Source organism: Arvicola amphibius, chromosome 7 (genome assembly GCF_903992535.2).
Source record: "Arvicola amphibius chromosome 7, mArvAmp1.2, whole genome shotgun sequence".
NCBI lineage: Eukaryota > Metazoa > Chordata > Mammalia > Rodentia > Cricetidae > Arvicola > Arvicola amphibius.
Window position 1 is genome coordinate 55,121,672 of NC_052053.1, and position 23,282 is coordinate 55,144,953.

General features: G+C 41.5%; 1 protein-coding gene across 1 annotated transcript in view; it reads left to right on the top strand.

Moving 5' to 3' along the window:
• Window positions 1–23,282, top strand: part of Ppp6c (protein phosphatase 6 catalytic subunit) — a 40,135-nt gene extending 16,853 nt beyond the window's left edge. The window contains exons 2-7 of the mRNA XM_038337152.1: window positions 6,485–6,580; window positions 8,008–8,073; window positions 9,642–9,783; window positions 17,813–17,892; window positions 18,051–18,260; window positions 20,084–23,282. Coding sequence (XP_038193080.1) covers window positions 6,485–6,580; window positions 8,008–8,073; window positions 9,642–9,783; window positions 17,813–17,892; window positions 18,051–18,260; window positions 20,084–20,332 — 843 coding nt within the window. The 3' untranslated portion in view covers window positions 20,333–23,282. The remainder of the gene's footprint in view (window positions 1–6,484; window positions 6,581–8,007; window positions 8,074–9,641; window positions 9,784–17,812; window positions 17,893–18,050; window positions 18,261–20,083) is intronic.

Below are 23,282 nucleotides of genomic sequence, written 5' to 3' on the forward strand. Positions count from 1 at the left end.
GCAGTCAAATGAAGGAGGGGACCTCCCACCGGCCTGGGTGCACTCAATTCCGGGTCCCCAGAGCCCAAACAGGCTGAGCTGTGGGATTTTGTGGCCCCAAAGACGGGAGGATGAGGAAGGGGGAGGGGGGGGAGGGTTCTGGGTGCAAGCTGGGAAGGGACAGGGAGAGAGAGGCAGTATCCGGGGAGAATAACCCCTGCAGGAAGAGCAGGAAGTGTGCTGGTGGCAGGGGGAGTTGTGGAGAGTCGGTGGTCCCTCTCCGGGCAGCTGCCGCGGTTCGGGCACTCACTCCTCACTCACCCCAAAGAATGATGGATCCTCCTGCAGACTGTCAGGTCCCCTTGCAGGCCAAGCAGCTCTCAGACAAAGGCCTACCTTGCTCCGGGCAGTCAAATGAAGGAGGGGACCTCCCACCGGCCTGGGTGCACTCAATTCCAGGTCCCCAGAGCCCAAACAGGCTGAGCTGTGGGATTTTGTGGCCCCAAAGACGGGAGGATGAGGCAGGGGGAGGGGGGGAGGATTCTGGGTGCAAGCTGGGAAGGGACAGGAAGAGAGAGGCAGTATCCGGGGAGAATAACCCCTGCAGGAAGAGCAGGAAGTGTGCTGGTGGCAGGGGGAGTTGTGGAGAGTCGGTGGTCCCTCTCCGGGCAGCTGCCGCGGTTCGGGCACTCACTCCTCACTCACCCCAAAGAATGATGGATCCTTCTGCAGACTGTGAGGTCCCCTTGCAGGCCAAGCAGCTCTCAGACAAAGGCCTACCTTGCTCCGGGCAGTCAAATGAAGGAGGGGACCTCCCACCGGCCTGGGTGCACTCAATTCCAGGTCCCCAGAGCCCAAACAGGCTGAGCTGTGGGATTTTGTGGCCCCAAAGACGGGAGGATGAGGAAGGGGGAAGGGGGGAGGATTCTGGGTGCAAGCTGGGAAGGGACAGGGAGAGAGAGGCGGTATCCGGGGAGAATAACCCCTGCAGGAAGAGCAGGAAGTGTGCTGGTGGCAGGGGGAGTTGTGGAGAGTCGGTGGTCCCTCTCCAGGCAGCTGCCGCGGTTCGGGCACTCACTCCTCACTCACCCCAAAGAACGATGGATCCTCCTGCAGACTGTCAGGTCCCCTTGCAGGCCAGCAGCTCTCAGACAAAGGCCTACCTTGCTCCGGGCAGTCAAATGAAGGAGGGGACCTCCCACCGGCCTGGGTGCACTCAATTCCAGGTCCCCAGAGCCCAAACAGGCTGAGCTGTGGGATTTTGTGGCCCCAAAGACGGGAGGATGAGGCAGGGGGAGGGGGGGAGGATTCTGGGTGCAAGCTGGGAAGGGACAGGAAGAGAGAGGCAGTATCCGGGGAGAATAACCCCTGCAGGAAGAGCAGGAAGTGTGCTGGTGGCAGGGGGAGTTGTGGAAAGTCGGTGGTCCCTCTCCGGGCAGCTGCCGCGGTTCGGGCACTCACTCCTCACTCACCCCAAAGAATGATGGATCCTCCTGCAGACTGTGAGGTCCCCTTGCAGGCCAAGCAGCTCTCAGACAAAGGCCTACCTTGCCCCAGGCAGTCAAATGAAGGAGGGGACCTCCCACCGGCCTGGGTGCACTCAATTCCGGGTCCCCAGAGCCCAAACAGGCTGAGCTGTGGGATTTTGTGGCCCCAAAGACGGGAGGATGAGGCAGGGGGAGGGGGGGAGGATTCTGGGTGCAAGCTGGGAAGGGACAGGGAGAGAGAGGCAGTATCCGGGGAGAATAACCCCTGCAGGAAGAGCAGGAAGTGTGCTGGTGGCAGGGGGAGTTGTGGAGAGTCGGTGGTCCCTCTCCGGGCAGCTGCCGCGGTTCGGGCACTCACTCCTCACTCACCCCAAAGAATGATGGATCCTTCTGCAGACTGTGAGGTCCCCTTGCAGGCCAAGCAGCTCTCAGACAAAGGCCTACCTTGCTCCGGGCAGTCAAATGAAGGAGGGGACCTCCCACCGGCCTGGGTGCACTCAATTCCAGGTCCCCAGAGCCCAAACAGGCTGAGCTGTGGGATTTTGTGGCCCCAAAGACGGGAGGATGAGGAAGGGGGAGGGGGGGAGGGTTCTGGGTGCAAGCTGGGAAGGGACAGGGAGAGAGAGGCAGTATCCGGGGAGAATAACCCCTGCAGGAAGAGCAGGAAGTGTGCTGGTGGCAGGGGGAGTTGTGGAGAGTCGGTGGTCCCTCTCCGGGCAGCTGCCGCGGTTCGGGCACTCACTCCTCACTCACCCCAAAGAATGATGGATCCTTCTGCAGACTGTGAGGTCCCCTTGCAGGCCAAGCAGCTCTCAGACAAAGGCCTACCTTGCTCCGGGCAGTCAAATGAAGGAGGGGACCTCCCACCGGCCTGGGTGCACTCAATTCCGGGTCCCCAGAGCCCAAACAGGCTGAGCTGTGGGATTTTGTGGCCCCAAAGACGGGAGGATGAGGAAGGGGGAGGGGGGGAGGATTCTGGGTGCAAGCTGGGAAGGGACAGGGAGAGAGAGGCGGTATCTGGGGAGAATAACCCCTGCAGGAAGAGCAGGAAGTGTGCTGGTGGCAGGGGGAGTTGTGGAGAGTCGGTGGTCCCTCTCCAGGCAGCTGCCGCGGTTCGGGCACTCACTCCTCACTCACCCCAAAAAGCTACAGACACATTTTAAATGAGAGAACTACTCTACACCTAATGCTTTCCTCCAGTGAGAAGTATCCCTTTCTACAGTTAGAATGGAATCCATAGTTAATGTTTATAAATCAGGTTCTATAAAATTGAAACCAAAAATACCCAGGGTAATCCCAGATACATAAAAAGAACATGAAAGAAAAAAACATGTCAGAGAACCGCAAGGGAGATAACATGTGTATCAGACTCTCCTCATTCCTACTTCTTAGGAACAAAGTGCCTGTATCTATGCCTCAGAGATGAGCTTCTACCCTGGACTGACACAGAGCTGTGAGGCACTGAAGCCATCTCTCTATTTTATTTAGCTACTATTTTAAAAACAGGGTCTTACTGTGTACCCCTAGCCTACCTAGAACTCACAATGTAGACCAATCTAGCCTCTGCCTCCCAAATGTTGGAACTAAAGATATATGTCATCACCATCACCACCAGCTAATTAAAATTAGTTTGTTTTTATTGTGTGTATACATGTATCATGGTGCAGAAAACAACTTGCAAGAGTCAGTTCTCTTCCTTCCACCATGTGGGTTCTGGAGATCAAGCTCTGGTCTTTAGTGTTGCCTTTATCCTCTGAGCCATCTCTTTTGCCCCCAGTAAAGCCATATTTAATAATCCTAGAGACCTCTGGTGACACACAGCATTTAGTATACAGCCATTTCCTGTTTCCTTCAATAACAAAGATGTCAGATTCAGACATGTTTCACAGCTAGTGGCAGAGCTTCTGGAGAGAGGCTCCCTGCTGACAGGTGTTATAAAGCACTGTGTTATTCTCACCCAGGCCATATTCACCTGCTTCCTTCCATAGTAAGTGAACTGAGCCCCAAGACAGTGCCAAGAGCACCTCCTTACATAAGAACAATCCCTCTTGTTGCCTTTTAAAAAATTTTTTAGTTGATGTTATGGGTGTTTTGTCTTCATGTCTGTCTGTCTGTATACCTCGTGCATACCTGGTGCCCTAGGGGGCCCTGGACTGGAATAATAGATGATTGTGAGACTGTGAGCTGCCATATATTCCAAATTTAGCAGTTTATTTTGAAAATAAAATAAAGTAATAGGCAATTTGAGAAAAAAAGTACACAGATGATACTCATTAAATTAGTATACTCATTAAATAAATAAAATGATTAAATGAGATCAGGGGAGGGAGGGGATGTACCCTTCTGCAACTCCAGAAATGAGTTCTGCTGTCCTGCAGGTTCTTTAATTTCCAGAGTGGGAAGGAGAATCATGGCGATTAAAGCTACCTTATAATCATGTAAATCTACAGTAGCAACCAAATGTAGGTACTTGGTGGAATTTGGTGGTCTTTCTTTTGTAAGCACAGCAAGTCCCTGTAATAAGATAGGTACTGCTGTCTGATCCATAGAGGAACAAGTTAGCAATGACTGTAGATCCATTCTCTGTTTAATTTTTTTGCATTAATCTCATTTTTAACTGTCCTGTCAGCTTTATCTGTGAAGCTATACTCCAAGAATTCTCTGCAGCCTAAGTCTGTGCCTCAAGCATCTGCTCTGACTCTACAGTGAACCCTGCAAGCCAGTCAACTGAATAGTAGTCTGCTCCAGTCCCTCGGTTCCTGGGAGCCCAGCAACCACATCACCCACATCTAGCCCCTTGCTTGCTTGCTTGCTTGCTTTTTTATTTTGGGAGGGGTGTGTTTTTGTTTGCTTTGAGACAGTGTCTCGCTACATAGTTGTAGTAGTTTGAATGTAATTGGCTCCCATAATTTCATGGGGAGTGACACTATTAGATGTGACTTTGTTAGAGCAAATACGTGTTGAAGGAGCTGCAGGCAGGCCTGCTTTTCGTCCCGCCCGGCTTCTGCACAGCTAGCTTAGCCCCAGAATAATTACATGGAAACTGTATTCTTTTAAACACTGTCTGGCCCATTAGTTTCAGCCTCTTATTGGCTAATTCTCACATCTTGCTTTAACCCATATTTAGTAATCTTTGTAGCACCATGAGGGGTGGCTTACCAGGAGAGGAACTGCATGGCATCTGCCTAAAGCGTCTGCCTGACCCAGCTTTCTTTCTCCCACAATTCTGTTCTATCTACTCCGCCTACCTAATTTTCTGTCCTATTAAAGGGCCAAGGCAGTTTCTTTATTAACCAATGAAAGTAACACATAGACAGATGACCTTCCTCCATCAAATACAGTCTTGTTAGAGGAAGTGTGCTATTGTGGGGGCAGGCTTTGAGGGTCTCTATGCTCAGAATACTGCCCAGTGTCTCATTTGACTTACTGTTGCCTGCAAGATGTAGGACTCTTAGCTACTCCAGCACCATGTCGGCCTGCCATGCTCCTCAACATGATGATAATGGACTTATCTCTCTGAAATTGTAAGCAAACCACCCCAATTAAATGTTTTCTTTATAAGAGTTGCTGTGGTCATGTCTCATCACAGCAATAAAAACCTTAACTAAGGCAATGGTCTTGGTGGCCTGGAACTCTTTGTATAGACCAGACTGTCCTGGCTGGAACTTAAAGAGATCCTTCTACCTCTGCCCCTGGAGTGCTGGAATTAAAGGTGTGTGCTACCACACCTGACTCTTTTTTCTAATTACATTTTTAGTTAATTTGTTATATGCTTATGTGTGTGTATGGAGAGATGCAGGCACCACTCACACTCAGATGTTGGGACAGCTCACCCATGCACTTATTAACAGGGTCAGCTCTACTGTGCTGCCCAGGCAAGGTGCTGGGTCAGCTCACCTACCTGCCACAGGTGGAGGAGGACAAGGTGGGAAGGGCATCTTTCCTTCATCCATGCCACCTTGTGGCAGACAAGGGGGACAAAACCAACTCTCCCATTCTCATGCCCTCAGGACAGCTCACCTGCAAACCCCACCCCCACCTCTGTGAACAGGGTCTGCTTTATTGTGCAGGCAATGGCAGGACCGTGCTGCAGCCAACTCTCTGCAACGTTATCCTCTTAGCACAGTAGTAACAGGAGTCATGGTTGTAAACATTGACTGTGTACCCAGGCATGGGCCCAGGTGGTAAGCAGGCCACTCACACTAGCTTGGTCCTCACCGCCTTCACCTTTTCAAATCTGCCGCTTCCTCCCTCCCTCCCTCCCTCCCCCCCCCCCCCCCCCCCCCGCCTCTCTCTCTCTCTCTCTCTCTCTCCTCCCCCCTATCTATTTCCTCCTCGCTGCCTGGGGTGGTTAGGTGCACGGGTCTTTTTCCACTCAATCCCTCCCCCTTCTCTCTCCCTTTGTTTTGTTTTGGGTTTTTGTTTGTTTGTTTGTTTTGAGACAGGGTTTCTCTGTGCAGCAGTCCTAGCTATCCTGGAACTCACTCTGTAGACCAGGCTGGCCTTGTACTCACAGAGATCCGCCTGCCTCTGCCTCCTGAGTGCTGGGATTAAAGACTTGTGCCACCACCGCACTACTCTCCTACTCAGTCTTAATGGTGCTGTACCAGATCTTGTTTTCTGCTCAGGCATGTGCTTTTATCTGCTAATTAAAAAAAATTATATATTTATTACTGATTGAATGTATGATACAATTTTCTTACCTATCAAAGGAAGGACTTAAGGTTGGGGGAGCTGGAAAGTTGGCTCTGTGGTTAACAGTACTTGTTGCTCTTGTAGAGGAACTGGGTTTAGCTCCCAGAACTTACATTAACTCACATTTACTCCAGCTTCAGGGGATCTGAGGCCTTCTTTGGCATGCAAGTGGTACATGCAGGCAGAATACTCATGCATATAAAATATTTTTTAAAGGAGAGACTTAGTTTCTCTAAATATTAGTCTTTGTATTTTTTTTGTATTTAATCCTTAGTTTTAATATTGTCGTGAAAGTTGACATTTTCTTCCCTCTCTTCTTTCAGCGACTGTGTGACTATGTTTGCGATCTGCTCTTGGAAGAGTCAAATGTTCAGCCAGTGTCAACACCAGTAACAGTGTGTGGGGACATACATGGACAGGTAATTTTCACAAGGAAGTTTTAGGGTTTGTAGAGTCAGTGATCCATTTGTTTCTAACTTGTGCTGCAAAATAAAACAAAACCCAGCTGGTGATTAGGTGGTGTTGGTCTTCATGCCATGCCTGGTTCCTGGTTCACTGAACTGACAAATAAAAGCAGTAGTCAAATATCTCATGAACTTTGACTTCTACTTATAAAGTGTAATACACTGCTGTGTTGTTGTGTGGAGCAGTGTAGGGTGTTCCATGATGGCGAAAGATGCAAAATAAAAGACTAGGTGCTCATAGAAATTATAGTTAACAAGAGATGGTTTGGTCTTGTTCATTCATCAATGTCTTATTAGAATCTGCTCATTTCTTTAGTAAGAATGAGATTAGCAAAAGTTCAGAAAAGTAAATTGTTGCAAGATTTTATAGCAAGTCACTGATAGAATGAGATGAAAAAGATTTAATCTATTTCTTCGATGAGACTGTAGGACCTCGAATACCTGCTGACTTGTTTTTTTTTCATTTTTTTAATTTTGTTTATTATTTTTAAGTGTGTATGTGTGTGTATGTTTGTGTAATGTGCATGTGTGATGCGCCCATAGAAGCCAGAGGATTTGAATCCCCTAGAGTTTGAATTGCAGGTGGTAGTGAGCTACTTACCTGGATAGGTACCAGTAATTAAACATTGGTCCTCAGGAAGAACAGTTTATGCTCTTAGCCACTGAGCCATTTCTCCAGCCCCTATCTGCTGGCTTTTGTTTATAAGAATTCCAAAACACTGACTAGAGGGCACAACTTAGCATTAGACTTGGGAACTAAAAGCTAAAAAGCTAGTTCATAGCCTGCTGTGTACATACAGTGTAGTTGGGATTGTAGAACCAGGAATATGCTGTGAAGAATCACTCTACCACACAGTTGACTGACTGCAAGTTCTCTCCCTGATGTCATGGTATATAGGAGCAGAAATGTATCTAAATTGGCCCTGAATAGAGGCTGCTTCATAAATAAAAACCATTTTGACTACTTACAAAGCTATTTTCTTTTTGTTTTTTCAAGCAGTTTTCTGGATGAAGAGGTTATAATAAGCCTGACATCTGTAATGCCAGCTCCTAAATAGAAGCCTCATGATGTCATCTTTGATCTGTTAGCATTCTGTAGAGTAAACTTTAGAGAATGGATTTCTTAAGTTTCCTTGTAACTTGCCTCCCCAATATAATTGACATTTGCATTTTGTTACACAAAGCAGTACCTTAGCTTATGTGTATTTTTTTTTCAAGGCCTTTTAAGGTTTGGGAATTAAATCTTGGCAGTTTTGCTTATACTTTATTTCTTCTTACAAATGTAAATATTTGAAATCTGTTTCTTCACATGTCTCATTCACAATTTATCTTAACTTTTTCACAGGAATTTATAATCAGCATGTATTGCTTTTCTTTTATAGTTCTATGATCTTTGTGAACTGTTCAGAACTGGAGGTCAGGTTCCTGACACAAACTATATATTTATGGTATGTAAACACTAGTGATATCAAGTGATTATTCAAAATCAAAAGGCTCTGGCTTATTTTATGTAAATTCTATAATAATTGCTATTTAAATGTATGAAAAGGTGAGTCTTACTTCTCTGTATTTTGTCCTGTCTTCTACTTAAACATAATTGCTGTTTGTAAACTTACTGTACAAATAGGACTGAGTTATGACTGCCAGTAATGGCAGGAGGACCACATAGAACCCCTGGTTTAGACTGTGGATGGGTGAATACACAAAGGTATAGTTTGGTATATCATACTTTTTTCTAATATATGCTTGTTATTATGGTGGATTTTTTTACTCTGCTTTTTTAATATGATGTTGAAATTTTCTGAATTTGTGTGTGTGTGTGTGTGTGGCTCATGCACATGTTTGTGTATGTACATGCCATTAAACAGCCTTGGCTGTTGTTCATTACTTAGGTGCCATCTACCTGTACTTGAGACAAAGTCTCTCATTACCCTGGAACTCCCTAAGTAGGCTAGGCTGGCTCTCTAGAAGTACCCAGGTTCTGCCTGCCTCTGCCTCTTCAGTACTGGATTGCCAGCACGTAGCACCATGCTTTGCTGTTTCTGTGTGGGTTCTGGGGATTGAATTTAGGTAGAGGCTCATACCTGGAAGTCAAGTACTTTATCCACTAAGCTATCTTCACAGCCCGTTGATAGAAATTTTTTGAAGATTGATTTATCTTTTATGTGTATGAGTATTTTGCTTGAATGTGTGTCTGCACCACATGTGTACCTTCTGCCTGTAGAGGTCAGAGGAGGGCATTGGGTCCTATGGTACCTGAGTTACAGATGGTTGTGAACCACCATTTGAGTGCTAGGAATCGAACTTTGCAAGAACAAGTGTCATTGCAAAAGTTCTCTGTCACCTTTCTAATTATTAGTAGTATTTTAAGTTTTTTAATCTATTATTATTTTTATGTTTTGCCTGCATTTATGTCTATGTACCCCATGCATGCTTGGTTCTCTTGGAGGCCAGAAGAGGGTATCAGATTCCCTGGAACTGGAGTTACAAATGATTATTAGCTACTGTATGGGTGCTGGGAAAACCACATACATCTCCAGCCATGTATTGCTATTTTATAAAGCTATTTCCTGAATAGTGGTGCGGTATTGTCCCAAGTGTAAATAGTATTTCATACCTGTAAGGTTGGGAGGGGCAGTTCAGATTTTTTCTTTTCTTTTTTATGAGAGGATCTCACCACATTGTCCTGGCTGACCTGAAGCTTTCTAGGTAGACTAGGCTTTCTCTCCACTTTATTGCCTTGAGAACAGAGGCTTTCATTGAACCAGAAACCCTCTGGATTTCAGCAGGTTTCATCAAGGCGTCACCTGTCTCAGCCCGTAGTGCTTGGGTGCAGCCATCTTTTCATATGTGTACTAGGGACTCGAAGCCCCTCAAGCTTCTAGAGAAACAGGTCCTATTTCTAAATAATTTTTAAGAAATTATTTTTTAAAAACAATGTGCAGCTCCTTATTATTGTTCTCTTGGGCTCTTACAGCTATTGTATGGTTTGTAACTGTAAACTTTTACTTTACAGGGTGATTTTGTAGACAGAGGTTACTATAGCTTGGAGACCTTCACTTATCTTCTTGCACTAAAGGCTAAATGGCCTGATCGTATTACACTTTTAAGAGGAAATCATGAGAGTAGACAGATAACACAAGTGTATGGATTTTATGGTAAGACCTTCTTTTCTTTGATTCTAAGTAGTATCTTACTTTTGGGGGGGGGTTGTATATGTACTTGTTTTTGTCTTTTTTTTTTTCTAGTTAACTCTGCGTTTCCCCAGTCAACTGGAAATCTTGCCTTATAGAGAAAGACTGACTACTACTAAGGCTTTGGTGTACAGCTTTCTAAATCAGTGTGGGAAAAAAAAATGTAATCTTACATTTCCACTTTGGAATCACTTTGAGTGCTTGTTTAAAATGTGGGCCTGTGAGATGGGCCAGTGGCTAAAGGCACTTGCTGCTAAGCCTGATAGCCAGAGTTTGTTTACCAGGGCCCTGTAAACAGAGAGCACCTACTCCTGAACACACGAGTGCTGAAGCATAACTCCCAAAGAGACTGTTTGCTTATTTTTAATTAAGTCTAGATTTGTGTGTGTGTGTGTGTGTGTGTTTGTGTGTGCATGTGGGTATATACATGTGAGTTAAGGTATTCTTGAGAGTCCAGAGGCCTTGGATCCTCTGGAGCTGGAGTTGTAAGTTGCCTAATGGGATACTGAAAATTGAACTCCAGTCCACAGCAAGGGGTCTTAACTGTTGAGCTATCTCTCCAACCCCAATTTAAAAAAAAATTTTTAATGTAGAGTATTTGCTGGGTGGTGGTGGCACACACCTTTAATCCTAGCACTGGAAGGCAGAGGTAGGTGAGCTCTGTGACTCAGAGTTTGAACTCTGTGAGTTCAATATCAACCTGATCTAAAAAGTTCCAGCACAGCCAGGGCTACACAGAGAAACCATGTTTCATAAAACAAAACAAAATTTAAATTTAGATTGTTGGATCTCACTTCAAACATCGTAATCAAATTTTGTTGGCATAGAACCTGGAATCTACTAAGGGTGCATGTTACATACATTCAAGACTGGAGTTTTGTCCGTGCATGCCTTCTCCCTTCTCCCATCCCCACTCCCCTTTCCTATCTTCTTTGTTTTGGTCAGTGATGGAGATTGAATCCAGAACCTATGCATGCTAGGCAAGCACTCTACTACTGAGCTATATCTTCAGTCTTTTCTTATTGCTATGTTGTGTGCTTAGCCTTTTTTCTTCCTTAGTCTTTTGGTTGGTTTGTTGTTCTGTTTGTTTTTGACAGAGTGTCTCCATAGATGCCTAGAGTGGCCTAGTACTCACTGTCATCCTTGATCACATGATCCTCCTGTGGCATCTCCTGAGTGCTGGGAGTCTACACATCTACCACCAATTATAGTTCCTTGTCGTTCTGTAGCTATATCATATTACAATGTATGAATGTACCATAATTAGTCTGTTTCTCATTGAACATTTAGTTGCTTTTTTGTTGTTGTTTTCTTCCTCTTTGTCTTTTTTTTTTTTTTTTTTTTTTTTTTTTGAGATAGTCTTGCTATATGGTTCTGGTCTAAACACTGTAAACCAGTCTGACCTTAAATGTGCTTCCATCTCTGCCTCAGCCTCTGAAATGCTGGGATTACAGGCATGTGTCACCATACCCAACTGAATGTTTTGTTCTTTTGCAGGATAATCAGTATTCTGGGTAGCATTCTGTGGTGTTAGCTCAGTGAAGCAAGACTAATATAAATTCTAAGAAATGCTTTGTTCAGTGATTTTATTGATGTGTGGCCATCATAGAGTACTTATTGCACATTATAAAATAGCTGTAGAGCAAGATACCAGATGGTATGTATATCTAGTGTCCCTTATCCAAAATGTTTGGGTCCAGAAGTAGTTTAGATTTTGGATATCTTTTTAAAATTTTGTAATATTTGAAAAAACATGAGATTTCTTGAGGATGAGACACAAATCTAACACAGTTTTTATATCTATGGTATATATAATTTTATTATATAAAATATTATAATTTTATGTATCATATATGTAATATATGGAGTCTGAAAGTAATTTTGTAAAATACAGATTGAGTACCCATAATCTGAAACTCCACAACTCCAAATCATCATCTGTAAAGTGTCAAATTTTGAGCACTACCATGACACTCAAAAGTTTCAGATTTGTGACACTTTTGTTTTTAATGTGCTGTGCACATGCCTAGGGCATATAAGGTAGGCACTCTGCCACTAAGCTACACTCTAACTCTGAAATCTGAAACATAATGAAGTATAAATATTGTGCGTGCGTGCGTGCATGTGTGAGAGAGAGATGTTGTTGTTTCTGGAATTTTGATATAGGATTGGTGGGACTTGCTGTGTGACCCAGGCTGGCCTTGAACTCATGTGGCAGTCTTCCTGCAAGCCTTGCTGTAGGAGGAGGGCCTGCTTATTCGTCCCAGCTGCCCAGCTAGCTTAGCCCCGAAATAACCACACAGAAATTGTATTAATTGAAATCACTGCTTGGCCCATTAGCTCTACCCTCTTATTGGCTAACTCTCACATCTTGATTTAACCCATTTCTATTAATCTGTATGTCACCACATGGCATTGGCTTACTGGCAAAGATTCAGCATGTCTGACTCTGGTGGTGACTCCATAGCTTTTATCTCTGACTCTTCCTCCTTTCTCCCAGCATGCCATTTAGTTTTCCCCGCCTACCTAAGTTTTGCCCTATCAGCAGGCCCAAAGCAGTTTCTTTATTCATTAACCAATGAAAGCAACACATAGCCAGTAGGACCTCCTACACCATTTTCCATTTTCTGTTTAAACAAAAAGGAAGTAGTGAGGAGGCGAGCAGGCCTGCTTTTCATCCCGCTCGGATCCCACAGGGCTAGCTTTACACCCGAAATAACAACACACAAATTGTATCCTTTTAAACACTGCTTGGCCCATTAGCTTCAGCCTCTTATTATCTAATTCTCACATCTTGCTTAACCCATTTCTAATAATCTGTGTAGCACTACAAGTGGTGTCTTACCAGGAAAGATTCAGCATGTCTGACCTAGCAGCTGGCTCCATCGCATCTGACCCAGAGAGAGGAGAGGCATGGCGATTTCCTGAAGCATCTGCCTCACTTCCCTCTTCCCAGCATTCTGTTCTGTCTGCTCCACCCACCTATGTTCTGACCTATCAGGCCAAGCAGTTTCTTTATTAATTAACCAATAAATCATCAGATAGAAGACACACCTACATCAGAAGGCTTTAACTTTAACATAGCAAAACTGCATATAACAAAACAGGTATCAAGCAAGAACTACAGTTACAATGTTTATATCTCCTAAGGAAAACTATAACTATAAATTCTTCAACTCCATCAAAGACTCCAGAAGGATATAATATTACCTAAGTAAACCGGAAGTGCATTTTAAACAACTTCTAAAACTCTAGAAATGACGGAGATATCTCCCTACCTGGACAGTCACCCAAAGTTCCTCTGTACCGTTGGGACATCTATCTTTGGCCTGCAGGCCCATAGTGTCCAGCAACTTTTCCATAAAGCAGGAAATTTTCAAAGACAGTTCTGCCTATATTGGCAGTTTGCCTGTCATTTTCTTTTGTATCCTGTAGAATGTCTTGCAGACTCTTCACGAAGCAGGTATCCCGAAGGATCATCTCACCTTTAGGCAAGTTCAGCCAGCAGGTCCATTTTTTACAGCATACCATGAAGCAGTCCAGGCAAGAGCAGTTTCTTGCCCAAATGGCTAACCAACTCCCTAAGGTGTCTCTTTAATGCCCATCATCCACACCCATCTTCCTCTTGAAGTATCTTGATGCTGCCAGGAGCAGATGTGTCTCACTGTCATGAAAAGTCTTAAGTTCTTAAACACTTTAAATGTCATATTCTGAAGGATCCTGAAAGATTTGAAGAATATCTAACTGAAATATATCTCTTTACATCTAGAAAATCTAACATAACTACAAGTTTGATTATTATAGATGATTATTAACCTATATTTCTTAATTACATATTACATTTTTTAATGAACTACATAATCTCAGTACCTTAATCAAGAGCAGAAATATACATATAACAAAAAAGACCTTAAATTTGTATCAGTAAACTAAGATTCATACCAATGCAAATCTCTATAGCATGTCCCCCTTTAAATGTAAACAAACAATTATAAACAATATTTGGGAATATGGGCGTAGTTTTGTAGGAGGTCCTTCTATGTGTTGGTTTCATTGGTTAATAAAGAAGCTGCCTTGGCCTGTTGATAGGGCAGAACTTAGGTAGGTAGGGGGACTGGACTGAATAATGGGAGAAAGAAGGGCAGAGTTAGATGCTATGGAGCCACCACCAGAGTACCACATGATAGAACTTTAGCTGGTAAGCCACTGCCACGTGACGATACAAAAACTAATTAAAATGGGTTAAATTAAGATGTAAGAATTAGCCAATAAGAAACTAGAGCTAATAGGCCAAGCAGTGATTTAATTAATACAGTTTCTGTGTAGTTATTCTGGAGCTAAGCAAGCTGGGCAGCCAGGACAAACAAACAGGCCCTCCTTGCAACACTTCGCCTCTTAAATGCTGGGGATAGAGGCCTGAGCACTCAAATGGGATGAAACATTTCAGATAAAGCATATCTGAGTAATTTTTTGATTATTTGAAATAAGATCTCATTCTGTAGCTTGGTTGGCCTGAATTCATTGAGTGTTCCAAGTTAGCCTCAAAATTCAGTAACTCTCCTGAATCAACTGCTGGCTGAACATTTATTTACTTGCTTACCAATTTATAGACAAGGTTTCATTGTGCAACCTCCTGCCTTAGCCTCCCAAGTTCTGGGATTATAGATTGCTGTCCCCATGTTTGGTACAATCCACTTTGTTTGTTTGTTTGTTTGTTTGTTTGACTCAGAGTCCCTTCACTTACCCTTGACTGTCCTGGAACTCACTGTTTACCAAGCTGGCCTTCAACTCACTTGCCTCTGTCTCCTGAGCACTGAGATTAAAGGCATGTGCCATCCCGTCCCCCTTATTTAAAAAAAAAATGGACATAAACTTAAAACGTGTGTGTACTGTGGCCATATGTGGAGGTGAGACAATTTATAGGAATTGGGTTTTTTCTTTAACCATGTGGATTCTGGGGATTGAACTCAGGTTATCAGGCTTGGTGGCAACTCTGAGATTGCTACCCTAATCTTTATTTTATTTATAATTATATTATTTAATTCTTTTTTACATAGTCTCTATATATCGCTGGTTGACCTAGAACTTTTTTTATTGAACACCTCAAAGTCTACCTGCCTTTTTCTCCCAAGTACCAAAATTGCCACCACATCTGGCTTTTTATTTTAAGACTTATTTTATGAATATGAGTTTGCTTGCATGTATGTCTGTGCACAATGTGAGTAATGGGAACTGAATCCAGGTCCTTTGCAAGACCCTTAAATGCTCTTATCTTAGGGTTTCTATTGCTATGAAGGGACACCATGACCACAGCAACTTATAAAGAAAAATGTTGGGGGAAGCTGCTCATTCTTTCCCAGCCACTTAGACCCAAAATAATCACTCAGAAACTATATTATTTGTAATACTGTTTGGCCAATAGCTTAAGCATATTGCTAGCTAGCTCTTATATCCTAAACTAACCCATCTACATTAATCTGTGCATCACCACAAAGTCGTGGCCTACTGGCAAAGTTTCAGCAGAGGCATCTGTTCCTGGCAGCTACATGGCATCTCACTAACTCTGCCTACTTTCTCTGTATATCTCTTTCAGCCTGGCTTTACTCTGTTAAGCCATTGGCCGAAAACAGCTTCACCTCCCACATCAGGAAAAACATTTAATTGGGCTGACTTAACATTTTCAGAAGTTTAGTCCATTATCATTATGGCATGACATGATATACAGGTTGATGGTATGCATGGTATGGTGCTGGAGAAGGAGCTGAGATTCAATCCTACATCTTCACTCAACATGAAATGAACTGAGACAATGGGCATGGGTTGAGCATATATGAGACCTCAAAGCCCACTGCCACAGTGACATTTCCTCCAACAAGGTCATATCCACTCCAACAAAGCCATACCTCCTAATGGTGCCATTCCTTATGAACTTATGGGGTGCAGTTGCATTGGTACTACCACAGCTCTTAGCCACTGAGCCATCACTCCAACCTCCCAGTTGTTTTCAGCCTCCCAGTATTTATTTTTAGTGCATTTCCATTATGAATGAGGTCATTTATATAATTTGCGACGTATATTATCATCTTGATGCTTAAAAAGTTTGGCTTTTTTGCAGCATTTAAAATTTTAGACTTTTAGATTATGGATACTCAAAAATATGTGTCTAAGAGATAAGTGGTTTATGTGTGTAATTATAGTACATTCTTCAATGTAGGGCAAAGGGACAAAAAGGGGGTATGGGACGTGGGTTTAGGACTTGTTGCTCAGTATGCTTTGGCTGAAGAAAATGATAACAGTACCAAATTACGTTGTCTGAGGTTTCTGTCCTGCCCAGGTCCCATAATTTTTAACTCCCAAAGAAGTCACACAGAGGTCTACATTAATCATAAACTGGCCCATTAGCTCAGGCTTCTTATTAACTCTTATAACTTATATTAGCCCATTATTCTTATCTGTGTTAGCCACATGTCTCGGTACCTTTTTCAGCAGTGTGGTCACATCTTGCTTCTGTGTCTGGACAGGACTGCAGAGGGAGCTTCCCTCTTCCCAGAATTCTCCTGTTCTTGTTGACCGGCCTCTACTTCCTGTCTGGTTGTCCCACCTATACTTCCTGCCTGGCTACTGGTCAATCAGCATAAATCAGCAGTTTTCCAAAGATCTCACAAAAAATAACTTTGCCCTGAGAAATGTTGGGATAAGAATTACTCATGCACCTATAATTAAGGGTCCTTTAATTTATTTGATTTGATTATCCTCATATGATCAGGTAGTCATATTAAAGAAATGTTTTATAGAATTTCTTGGCATTAACATAACTGACCAAAGCATTTAGTTTGGCATATGTGAAATCAATAATTTCTTTCCCAATGATAACATTTTGGTTAATATTTCCAACTTCATTTTAGGATCATTCCTGGAATGAAAAGGATTATAATTTCTTTAAGGGACATGGTTTTTAAAGATTTGCTTATATTTTCTGTGTATGAGTTTTGCTTGAATGTTGTATATGCACTACATTTGTGCCTGGTGCCTGCAGAGGCCAGAAGAGAGTGACTCCACTGACTGGAGATAGATAGTTGTGAGCCAGGTGACTGCTGAGAACTGAGGATCAAGTGCTCTAAACTACTGAGCCATCTCTCTAGACCCATTTTATTTGTATGTATGTATAGATGTACTATGGATTGAACTTGGGCTTTATACATGCAAGGTAAGCACATGCCTGTAGGCATTTTTTTTTTTTTTTTTTTTTTTTTTTTGGCTCACCAGCTCACAAAAATTGATATGGAGATGCCGGCAGTGGTGGTGCATGCCTTTAATCCCAGCACGAGGGAGGCAGAGGCAGGCGGATCTCTGTGAGTTCGAGGCCAGTGTGGTCTACAAGAGCTAGTTCCAGGACAGGCTCTAAAACTATGGTGAAATCCTGTCTCAAAAAAACAAAAACAAAAAAATAATAAAATAAAAATTGATACGGAGACTTATTATTAGTTATTAAAACTTGACCTTAGCTTAGGCTTGTTTCTCACTAGCTCTTATAACATAAATTAACCCATGTTATTAAATCTACATTCTTTTACATGACTCATTTACCTTTAATCTGTTAAAAAATACCATCCTTCTTCCTCTCCTTCTGGCTGGTGACGCCACCTTTTTTTTTCCCAGCACTCTCTTTATCTAGAAGTTCTGGCTATACCTCCTGCCTAGCTATTGACTATTTAGCTTTTTATTATACCAATCACAGTGATACATCTTCACACAGTATAAAGAAATATTCCACAAATCCAGCCTCTAAGTTATATCCCAGTCTTCCTTAGAATATGTGTATTTTTAGATAGTAGATTTCTTTTGGTTCTATATGAAAAAAATCTATTAGGAATATATATACATCATAATTTTTTGCTCTAGGTGAATTAAGGTGAATTTCTTTTGTAACAAAGGTTACTATAGGATTTGATACATTATTTCATTAATCAGAACATTTCTATTTTCTTCACAGATGAGTGCCAAACAAAATATGGAAATGCTAATGCTTGGAGATACTGTACCAAAGTTTTTGACATGCTCACAGTAGCAGCTGTAAGTTTATATGACTCTCCTTAGAGCCTCAAGTATTTTTTTTCCTAATAACATTACATATTTTTATCAGTTGTAGCCATTTACTTAGTTTTCATATTTATTGTTGAATTTAAATATGACTGAGTATATTATTACCCTCTGTTACTCTTTTTTGCTAGTTAATAGATGAGCAAATTTTGTGTGTTCATGGCGGCTTATCTCCTGATATCAAAACACTGGATCAAATTCGTACCATTGAACGAAATCAGGAAATTCCTCACAAAGGAGCATTTTGTGACCTGGTGTGGTCAGATCCTGAAGATGTAGACACTTGGGCAATCAGTCCCAGAGGAGCAGGTTGGCTTTTTGGAGCAAAAGTCACAAATGAGGTAAAGCTACCAGATTTCTACTGCAGTTGATTGAATTATGTTTCCTAAATGGTTCAGCCAGATTATATAGTGAAAGCAGTCTGCTTATATTATTAAAATAATAGTTGAGTAACAGGATCACCAGAGCAAGATAGGCAACTTTTTTGTTTGTTCATTTTAATGGCCAATCAAATATCCTGAAATAGACATATATTCTGACAGTCTTCTAATCCCAGTTGATTTCACATTTTATTTTACTTACTTTTTGTTTAAATCATACTTTTAACCTTTTTGTTTTGTTTTGTTTTGAGACAGGGTCTATAGAGACCTGGTCTGTAGACCAGGCTGGTCTCTAACTCACGGAGATCTGCCTGTCTCTGCTTGCCCAGTTCTGGGATCAGAGGTGTGCACCACTCTGCATGGCATAACCTTTACTTTTCATTCTGTGTCTTGCACCATGTGCATGAAGTGCCTGCAGAGGCCAGAAGAAGGTGTTAGATCCCCAGGATTGGAGTTACAGGTGGTTGTGAACTGCTGTGTGGTTGGGAATCAAACTCATATCTTCTGGAAAAACAGCCAGTGCTCTTAAACCATCTCTCCAGCCTGAATTCAGAATTTAAAATAATATACATAAGCTAAGAAAATTCAGTATTGTTCCAAGGCATTTACCGAATCTCCATGACTAGATGAAAATAAGAACCATTGGGATGAATAATTAGACAGTAATAATATAAAAATAACTTATTTACAATTTACAAAACACTATGATTACAATCTTTGCTCTCTAATAATCTACAGTGCTGGCTGCATGAATACAGCAATTTTAAAATTCAGAAACTATTTTCTATAAATCTTCAGGGCAAATAATTTACAAATAAGATATACACAGAAATTCTGACATCTTCTGCTGCTCTTTTATGACTGCAGCTTCATCAAATTATGTACCTACATGCATACATCAAAACAGCCATGAACAAACATGGGCAGATAGACACACATGTTCTGTTGAGATGTGTTCCAACATAATAATAGAGCCATGGAACTAGGTGCTAGGGCCATTGGTTTATCTTCACTTCTGGAAAGACTTTACTGAGTCTGAATTCTTTCCTCTTCAGGTTACAAAGAAGAATAATCTCTTTGTGGCATACACTAGACCCTCACATAATAAGACTGATAATAATTTTGTTATATAATTAAATAGAAAACCTTTGCTTTGTATCTGGTGGTAATTATGTAATTTTTTTCCCCTAGAAACTTCTTCTTTTTCTTGATATAGTTCTTAATAGGTGGCTTAGACTGGCCTCAAACTCCCAATTCTCCTCACGATTTTTGTGATGTTTACTTGCTTGTTTAGTGTGTGTGTGTGTGTGTGTGTGTGTGTGTGTGTGTGTGTGTGTGTGTTGGAAGGATGAGAAGAGTCCAAAGGACAACTTGTGGAAGTCAGTTCTCTCCTACTATGTGGGTTCTGGGATCAAATTCTGGTCACCAGTCCTGTTGACAAGCATCTCTACGAACCTAGCCATTTATTATAACTATGGCTGTTTTAAAGATATGTCATCTCTGTGTTGCAGAGATTGGTATCAAACTTGTGGACTCAAGTGGTCCTTCTATTCAGCCTTTCAAGTAAATGAGAATACAGGTGCTAATTACTATACCTGGCTTAGAAACTTCAAATTGTGGGTCATGTACTTCAAAATAGACTGGGGCCAAAGTGACAATGGAAATTTTGGGAATGATTGTAGAGTGAGACTTAGAATCATGATAACTTCAATAGTGATACTTGCTGCTTGGAATGGCTATTAAGCTGTTGGATGGAATACTCACAAAGCCTTTCTAAATTGCAGTTTGTTCATATCAACAACTTAAAACTCATCTGCAGAGCACATCAGCTTGTACATGAAGGCTATAAGTTTATGTTTGACGAGAAGCTGGTCACAGTGTGGTCTGCTCCTAACTACTGCTATCGCTGTGGAAACATCGCTTCCATCATGGTCTTCAAAGATGTCAATACGAGAGAACCAAAGTTATTCCGGGCAGTTCCAGATTCAGAGCGTGTTATTCCTCCCAGAACCACAACGCCGTATTTCCTCTGAGGCCATTGCCATCCTGCTGGCCCACTTTATACCCTCTTTTACCCCAACTTTCTTGTACCCTCTACAATATACTTATTATTGAGCACTTTGCTGCTGAAATGCTGCCTCTTGCCTTTTTTTTAAATTATCTAAATTTATTATTTGTTATGGTGTCGATAGCAGTGTTTTCTATCAGTTTTGTCACTCATCCCATCCCCACCTTGGACTTGTTTGAGAAAACATGAGAAATGTCTTAATACTCACATTGCTGCATGTAGCTCTTGCTTATTTACTGTTTTGGGGAAACAGGAAGTATTTCCTCTTTTAAAAAGCCCATTGACAATTACATGGAAATCCTCATTTGTGTCAGCCAGCCGTCTGCTTTTGTTTGGTAGGGTTAAGAAATTTCAGCAGCAAAGTTGTCCAGAGGGCAGGATGGACTGCAGATGCCTGAGTTGTGTCCCCTTGTCGCAGCTGTAAACTCCACTGTCCATTGTTGGATGATGATTTGATGTTTCAAAAGGGTATAAAATAAATTGGTCTAAAGGGCTGCCCTCCTTGTTGTGTTTTTAAATTTTAGTTAAAAACTGCTACAGCTTATAACTTTGTACATTAAGATAATTGTACTGATCTTTTTCAGATTTCTTGTATTTTTTAATAAAGTAATCTTAAAACCCAGATAGGTTAAGTGTTAGAAATTTTAAACAACTTACATTGTTAGCTAAAGGTTACTTTTCTTTTTCTTTTTTCTTTTTTCTTGTTTTCCTAAGAGTTTTTGACCCTTTGGTTATTGAATCTAAAATTTCAATTGAAATTCAATATTTATTTTTTTTAAAATACCACTAAATTGTGCCTAAAGAACATAACTGCCATAGTAACATTTTGATTTCTATCCTCTATAGTAATAGAAGACATTAATAGTTGTAGCACTGATGTGTAGATTTGATGCCAGCTGAGTAGAATGTGTTCAATCCAGTTTACACTGTCCTGAGTATCATCAAGTAAATGAGTACTTTTCAATAGCAAGCATTCTCTTGCTGTAACCTTTGACCTTAACTTTTACAAAGTATTCAGTTTTTAACTGCAACTTTAAAGGCTGAAAAATCAGAACCCTTGTGTTTGTGAACTGTAATCTGAAGCAGATTATTTAAAGTGTGGAAAAAAACAGGCGGTTTGCCTGTGAAGGTCTGTTATGCCATATTTCAGCTTTGTGTGTGTAATTTGACTATCTAAAGGGTTGTGATGATCAGGTCTTGATATGTAATTGTCCACTTAATAAGGACAAGTATATCATTATCTCTTATGACTGTTGTTATAGATGATTTGGGGATGTACCATCTTGTGAAATTTTTGGTATCCCTTTATAGTGGTAATTATTTTGTGTCATCCCAGGAAATCCATGTGAAGCAATTGATTAAAGCACTTTAGCATCTGTTCAGGTAGTTTTAAAAAACAACTTTTCCCCTCCAGGATAAGAACTTCCAGGTTACCTAAAAATGCAATAAAAATCCTAATAGTCTAAGCTTCTTGGCAAATACTATTTCATCAGGGTTTCTTTTACTGAATGAGCACAATATTGTTTTGATTTTATTTGTCCCTAATCACCCAGCCCCTTGTACAGTTTTTAATTGTGTGGTTCTATGAAAGAAGTGACTGAGACATTTGCTGCACACACTTGAACTAATGGTGGGTCGGTAGCTTTGTGTTACTTTCCTAACCCCAGTGTAATTCAGGTGGAAAGGTATTTTTATCTCACAGGAATATGTAGTTATGTATTTTATTAATTGTGAAACACTGGAATTAATGGTGCAGACAACTTGATGTGGTTTTTGAACAGCTCTCTGCAGTATTTCCTTGCTTGTGTTACCATAAATTGTATTCAAGTGCTTGCCCTCCGCTGCTTTTAAGTTGTACCAGTAAAATCAGTAACTCTCAGTCCACTCTTTCTGCCTCACACTCCTCAGCTTAGGTTGATGTGGTTGTTTTCATTCTCCTTTAATGTGACTTATTTTCAAGTCACGGTATACTGCTTTTGTTTGTCACTAGCTGGGCATGTGCCAATAATATTCTTCCGTCTCTTAACTGCCATCTCTGTTTTGCCTGACTTTTCTTCAACTGAATAATGGCTTTGAGGCATGGAAAAAGTCATTTTTCTATTAAGGAAAATGTGAAGGAAAGAGAGAGTGAATGTATTGGACCTTGCAAGCCTGAAAAAGATTATTTGGATCCCTCTACTAAACAAGGGCTATGTATTTATTATTCAGAGTAATCATGTGATGAGAGATACTTGCAAGCCAGAGAGCTGAAGTTGAGGGAATCTGCTACTCCCTGTGTCTAGGCTGAATGTAAAATACCCTATGTTGTATCAATGGGGCTAAGAACTATTTTTATTTGACTGTGATATACTTGGTTTCTAATAAAGTGTCCTAGGCTCCAGTGAGAACTGTCTACTTTGAATTGCCATTTCCTCCCTTTCTTCATTTGGCCGATAGACTTTTGGCTAGCTTTCCGTAGATCAATGCAAGAATCTCATTTCTTTAAATGTGATCACTTGGACGTGATCTTAAAAAGCCTCAATCAAGACTACATCTAATATGCAACCTGTGTCAGCTCCTATTCCATCTGGATGTCTAGAACTGTCAGAAGATTTTGACATCTTAAACATTGAGTTGCTTTTGAAATAAGGTTCAAAATGTTCCTTGCATTTAACATCTCTGTGTGTGTTTTCTCTGTAAACCCAGCTCCATGCCTGTACTGTGAAATCCTGCCATTGACAGTAGAATCACTTTGTGTCAGCCTTCAGAAAATTGTGTACATAATTGAGATTTAACTGCAAGACTTCAGATTTTTAAATGTCTCTGTTTTTTTAAATGCTGATGTTTGTAAAGCACCTCCAGTTCTTTGAATGAAAGGTGCTACATTCCCTCGGTGTCAATTAATAAAATGATTGTAGGAAGTTCATGAAAAATAA